Below are 6566 nucleotides of genomic sequence, written 5' to 3' on the forward strand. Positions count from 1 at the left end.
AGGCACACCGAGAGATGGCAAGCGGAGAGTCGGCGGCCAGTGGGTGGGTGGTGCTTCCTGTTGGGCGCTGGCTATATCCAGCCATCAGTCAATCCATCAGTCACATCACTCATCCGTACTCGAACTGCTTCCTGCTGCTGCTGTTGCTGCTGCTGCTGCTGCTGCTGGGGCGGGCACTTCATCAACATACAAATCATATTGCTGAGCCAATCACAAAAAGGGCATTTAGCTGGACAAACTTCCGCAGGGGGGCAGCAGCAGACCTCCCCTACTTCAGGGCTGACCAGAAGATAGACTCACTCGCAAAGCAGACATCTCCCTCTGGGTGTGTGTAGGGCCCTGAATCGCCTTTTCACGTAATCAAAATCAAAAGCATTGATTACAAAAATATAGACGAAAGTCAAGTCCTGGTCAGGGTCGTGGTGGGGCGGGGGCGGGGGCGGGGTAATACATTTTGGAGCTGTGTGCAACTGTCATAAATAAAATGAATTTATTTTGCTGCCCAGGCGGCAATCTGTGACTTATAATCAGCGCTGTCGATGGGCCCCAATCAAGCTGCCTCTGCCTGTGACGAGCTGTGCGCTGGTGTATGTGGCACGGAACACCAAGCAGGGAGGAGCTGTGCAGGAGCTTCACTGGACACTGAACAGCGGGCTTTTCGCCATTGAAGATGGACCAGCTATAGGCCTGGTATTCGCTTCGCTTCGCTTTGCCATTTCATGCTGTGCCTGCCCCTCCCCCCATTGAAAATTGATAACTTGTTATCCCTGGATGCTGTGCCCAGAAGTGGGAGTTTCATCTGGCTGGAAAATCATTCAAATTAGAGCCGTAGATGTCGAAAAAGGACGCCAGTGTGCTGGGGGTGCTGATGGGTGCTTGCGTATACTTTGAGTATTTTGCACAGATTCGCTTGGAGGAGGTTGATCGATTAGGGGGGTAGTCCTGCGCTCCGGCAAGTGTGAGCCATCCCATCGGTTGTGGTTGTTGCACCACCATCTGGCCGTCGCATGAGTCACGCGGCTGCACCGATCTGTGCTCCACATGTTTTTACTCAGGCTGCAATCACTTTCTATGTCGCCCCACCATCTGCCTCTGCCCCTGTGTCTGCCCCTGCCTCTGCCCCCATCCATCTGCATCTGCATCTGTGTCTGTGTCTGCTTGTAGCTTCATCTTCAGTTTCTTCTGAGTACGAGTAGGCGGCACAGCACATGTGCCAGGGCCATTGGAGCTCTTTTGGATGCTCTTTTAATGATGCATTTCGACTTAAATTTAGTGGCAAAACATTGTTGAACGCATTAAGCAATTATGCTGCAGCTCCGCCACAGAGATATTCAGCACCCCCACTCGAGAGCACAATATTCATGGCTCATGAGTTGTGGGGCTGCTCATCTGTTCGCTGGCAGGGAATGGTGTGGCTCTATGGTGTGGTGTGCACTTATCTGCACCACTGTTCGAGGAGGAGCCAAGCCAAGCCGAAACCCCAAAGGGACGCCCCCCATTCAATGGACTTGTTCCCAGGCGTGGCACTACTAATGGAATGGATCGGTGAACTACTGTCAAGTGGATTGCATTTACGAGTTGCACTGTGAGGCGAGGCATCAATGAGATCATCAAGTGGACAGATTGGCTGCTTGCAAATGTGACTGGGTAGGGCCATGAGCATTTCAGGAGATCCCTCCCAATGAATCGATGACTCCCCACCAAACTGAGCTGCATTTCCACCTGAAAGTGAACCCCCTCCACGCCCAGGATTATGTCCACTCTTGTTGCACTTTGCACGTGAAATGAATGTCATGTTTATGTCTGTGAATTATTCTAATCAAAAGCAAGGCCCTGCATCATGTCTGCCGCTGCCGCTGCCTTTGGGGAGTTGTTGTCCGCCGCTGCTGCTGCTGCTGCTGTGCTGTGGGGCGCGGGTGTGGGGCCCAGGCGATGCTATAAATTAAAATAATGTTTACTCATTTAAAAGCGGGGGCAGGGACAGGGGCAGGCACTGCGTTGCAGTGGCAGGGCTAGTGTGTTTGGCTTGTACGCTGTTAATTTGTTTTTACGACACTTGTTGGCGTTTATTATTTGTGTTTTGCAGCTCCCGCGACGCCGGTTAGGGCGGGAGCGTGGGAGGAATACAATGCAACACAGACAGCCCTTGGGGATCTTGGGAGCGTAGCCGACAATCGCTGGGAACAGCGGCAAGTGATGAGGTACCGCCGCCCAATGGGGTCTTTCTTTACTGAAATGTGAACCGACTTACATTGGGCTGATTAAATGAGTTCCTGATATCAGAATATATACATATATATATATATTTAGTATATATGTATGTATGTACAGCAGCCCATTCACTTTACCCCCCAATGTGCCATAGTTTCAGAGATACCCAGAAATGGGTTAAAAACCAAATAAAAACTTGAAATATAAGCCATAGAGAGAGAGAGAGATAAAGAGACCTTTTCTACATAGAGTAAGCAGTGGAGAGCGGTTTGGCAGGGGGGTAGTCGGAGTAGAGCAGTAGAAAACGAACAAAATAAAACCGGCAACGCGACGCCAAACACAAAGCCCAAAAATCTTGAGAGCCCAAGAACAAACGAGAGCATCCAGTTTTTTGTTGTTGTTGTGGCCCAGCCAGCCGCCCGACCTTTCGGAACCAAAACAAATAGCGTGGAATGGAGGAATCCACGCTAAACGTAAACAGCGCAACGGACCAAGGGTCCCCCCCGTCATCCAGAACACCACCGTGGACCATGGACCGCGGACAGTGCGTGTAACTCCAGTAGTGCCCGGAACGGAACCAACCAAGAGCAGCCGAAGCCGAAGCTGAAGCTGAAGCCGAAGAACCAGTTTTGCCAGTCTCTGCGCCCCTGCAGGGTGTGGGGTGTTCGCGTAAAAGTTTGCAGCAGGAGCAGGAGAAAAGGTAAACAATTTGACGATCGATCATCTGGGACTTTTAATTGCAGTATTCCCGACAAATGTACAATATGGCAGATCAGTTCAATTTTTAGTGCAAATATTTATGGTGAATATATCGCATGGTATGGGCTAAAAATATTATAATAATAATAATAATAAGTATTCCTGCAGCTCGATAGTTGTGAAAAGTATCGAATGCCATCCCCTGGACAGGGAACATACGTAATTTGTCATTGCAATTGCAAATTCCGTGAAAGAAACAATTAAAAATAAAGTAAACTAAAATGTCGCTAAAGTTTAACGAGGCCTTTGCTAAAGTATTAGAAAAGGTAACAAGCTTAGATGATGGGCTTAAGGTGGACGAAGAAATTTGCGAGAAAATATATCAAGCATTCCACGATGTAAACTCCATATTCAAGGGGACTCTGTTTGACTTGAACAAAACCAGTGAGTAGTTTTCATTTGCCTTGCACATGCACACTGCACACTGCATGCTTTATGCATTCATTTTGTACTTTCGCTTAGACACTCTCAAGTCTTATTATCAGCCATGGATTGTGCTGAAAATGCCATTCAAGATTACACCGAATAAGCTGTGCACAGTTTCAAAGGGCGGCATTTACCAGCTGAAGGCTGGCAGAAATGTGCGCCATCTCGCTGTGCAAAATGGACTTGTCGATCCAAAGTTGCTTGCCGCTTTGTTTGACTTTGATCTGAAACGAGCTGTTGGCCGTATTGGTCAGGTCAGGTCAGGTCAGAGTGGCCAGGTCTACAAGCTCGACGCAGAATCGGAATCAAATAGTGAAATAGTTTTATATTCAATTGATGTCACTTGGTCGCCCATTGCTGGTGGACCGGAATTATTCTACTACTTTGAGCTTGGCTTACAATTCCTGGATGATCCAAACGTTTACAAACCCTTCGGTACAGTGTTCTTGGTGCTAGAGAAGCCAATAAACATAATTGGCAAAGATGATATTGTGGCATGTGACAAATTCATGAAGCATTTAAATATAGAACGCTCCGAAGACACCGACAATTGTTACTTTCCCGACAAATTTCGTAATCGTCCTCTCAGCGATGGCATCCTTGATGTAAGTGTGAAACCACTCAATATGAATATGGATAATACATTTGAATACTTTACTTTTAGACTCTCAAGTACGTTGTTTCTGTCTCGAACCCCAACGTCTGTCCACCATTTACAACAAGTTAATGCACTTCAAGCAAGAGGACAGTGTGGAGCTTTCCGAACTTATGGCCTTGCTCGACCTAAATTGAATATCAGGCCTAAGATAATAGTTGTTCAAGCTGCATTAAATAAAGCTGAGTAACTAACACTGGCTGTTTGCATTTCTAGACTAAAAGGGCAGACGTTAGCTGGATGAGCCTGGATGAGCCATCGAAACCGGCTGCGACATACAAAAATTGTTAAATGGAACGCGGCATGGATTTGTAGAATGACATTCTACAATTTAGATCATAATAAGAACACACATGTTAGCTCTGGGAGAAGCCCTACGAGTAAGAGAGAGAGGCGGAGGCATTGTAAAAGTGCCGACAACCGAAACGGGAAATATTTCGTCAACGAAAGTTAATCATAGAAACGCATTTGGTAGTGGATTTTGTGCTGAAGAAGCCCCACTGCAGTGGCATCCGCAACTGAAAGAATGGCTGCTTCTTGGTTGTTTGTGCTTTTCTTTTTAAACATTAAACAATTTAACAAATGCCACAACGTCGATGGAAAGGCGTCCGTCCGGGGTGCGTTAATTAAATTAAATTGTTGCGCGTCAGTGATCTGGTGAGGGATCTGCTGAGAGGAGTTCCCAAAGGCTGACGACTGTCTGGGTGAAGGAATCTCCTTTAGGAGGGGGGGTGGGTGGACGGTTCAATTAGGTACGTGTCGAATGGCCAACGGCATTTGCTACACGTCCCCCCGTTGCCGATCTGCTCGAGTGTCCGCGCCATAAAGAAGATAAAATGCAGCACAGCCACACAATGTGACAGCTTCGATGTCGATGGCAGCATAAATTAAGCACAAACTAATTAAATTCGTTTCAATTGAAGTTGAAGCTCGCTGCCCACCCCACCCCACCCTCCCGTTCGCTGCCCGCCCGCCAAAATAATTAGCAGTGTACGCGTATCGAGTGTCTCCCTCTCTCTCTATCTCTCTCTCTGTGGTGTCCCTCTCAGATACACTTGCGGACTCTGGCTCTGCCTTGGTTTGCCTTAGTGAAGACTCATTGGCAATCGAGTTTCATGGAGTGCAACCGACCGACCAGAAGCAGCGCATTTCAAGTTTTATTCCCTAGTTTTTCCAGCTAAATTAGTTACGTAAACCTGTCACGATGCGACAGCGACAATTTCGATGGTTCTAGAATCTGGAATGATGGTTCGCAGATCCTTCTAGCTGTAGCACCTCCAATAAGCAATAGATTCACCTACAAATCTAAAGAAAAAGAAGTCCAATGATCGTACATTTACCTGCCCAAAACTTTGCTGCCACTCGAATATCTGAGGCTTTGGCTTTGAATGCTCCACTGAAGACCGCAAGTGAAGAGTGGAAATTTTCCATAAATGTTTCTCGCTGCAAAAAACCTTTACCAATAATTATAACAGCTGACTCAGCAGCTGACTGACTGACTGAAACGATCCCAGACGAAACCAAACAAGCCAAGCCGAAAGCCCAACTCTGGCTCCAACCTCAGGCCCATGGCTCTGGCTCTGGCTGTGGCTGTCAAAATCATATGGCAAGACCCAAACGAACCCATCCAAATGTACCTCCCCCCCCACCCCTTTCTCTATGGCCCCAAAACCTCAGCTCTCAGCCTGGGTAAAAGTCGCTTTTGAGGGCCAACAAACTCTTTTAGCCTGTTGCAGAGTTGTTGTGCTGTGTGTTGTGTTGTGTGTTGTGTGTCTTGTGTCATGTCATGACGAGAGTACCCGCATAATGACACACATAGTAGAGCCATAGCCAGAGAGACACCCAGCGAGAAAGAGAGACAGAGAGAGGATAATTACCGCTGAACCCAAGCGGACCGCTGAGCGATCTCCGCTTGACAGCTGACGCTGGTACTGGGTACTGGGTACTGGTACCCCGAGAGCGTTGACTGATTTATGAAGACACTTTTGCAAGTCGCCCAACTTGATTTTCACGAGCCGTTACGACTCCCCAGCTGGGTACAGTGCATGGCCCAAAAGCCACGACTATTGGATGCCCTAACACCACATTGCGTGGTGATACGAGCCGGTGAGGGCAGGAGCCAGGAGTGCAGTTGGTGGAAAGGGCATCTGCTGTTCGTTGGGCCCTCAATTGGGTGCTTCTGCGCTTCGAGGTTTCCTCAATTTTGTCTACTACACGAATCCGAAATTGAAGTGTCTTGTACTCTCTTTGGAGCTGTGTTTGTTGCCAAGCGCCCAAATGACTGGCTGACTGGCGGACTGGCTGGCTGGCTGGCTGTCTGGCAGCTTTGTCTTGTCTTGGTTTGGTTTGGTCGGGTGCTCCCGTCGCCGCGTACCCGCCTCCACTTGGCCCAAGCCTGGCCCGGTCTACCCGCTCGACTGGCTTGGCTTGGCTTGGTTTGGTTTGGTTTGGTAATCATGATCGCATGATCTTCCAGCTGCTTTTACAGAGACCTGGCTCTGGCCTGGCTCTGGCC

At 48.3% G+C, this 6566-nt stretch overlaps 1 protein-coding gene across 1 annotated transcript; it reads left to right on the top strand.

The window, feature by feature from the left end:
- Window positions 1-3111: 3111 nt before the first annotated feature.
- Window positions 3112-4571, top strand: LOC111072688. Its single transcript, XM_022364698.2, has 3 exons — window positions 3112-3354; window positions 3433-4001; window positions 4061-4571. The coding sequence occupies exons 1-3, from the start codon at window positions 3192-3194 to the stop codon at window positions 4121-4123; spliced, it is 795 nt and encodes a 264-aa protein (XP_022220390.2). The 5' UTR covers window positions 3112-3191; the 3' UTR covers window positions 4124-4571.
- Window positions 4572-6566: the final 1995 nt, after the last annotated feature.

The sequence above is a fragment of the Drosophila obscura genome, unplaced genomic scaffold (assembly GCF_018151105.1).
Source record: "Drosophila obscura isolate BZ-5 IFL unplaced genomic scaffold, ASM1815110v1 contig_1, whole genome shotgun sequence".
In the NCBI taxonomy this organism is placed as follows: domain Eukaryota; kingdom Metazoa; phylum Arthropoda; class Insecta; order Diptera; family Drosophilidae; genus Drosophila; species Drosophila obscura.

Bases quoted from the DNA above. Each gene is read 5' to 3' on its own strand.
- LOC111072688 (XM_022364698.2), top strand. From the start codon at position 3,192: ATGTCGCTAAAGTTTAACGAGGCCTTTGCTAAAGTATTAGAAAAGGTA. The intron at 3,355-3,432 runs GTGAGTAGTTTT...ACTTTCGCTTAG, and splicing joins GTTTGACTTGAACAAAACCA to ACACTCTCAAGTCTTATTAT. The intron at 4,002-4,060 runs GTAAGTGTGAAA...CTTTACTTTTAG, and splicing joins TCAGCGATGGCATCCTTGAT to ACTCTCAAGTACGTTGTTTC.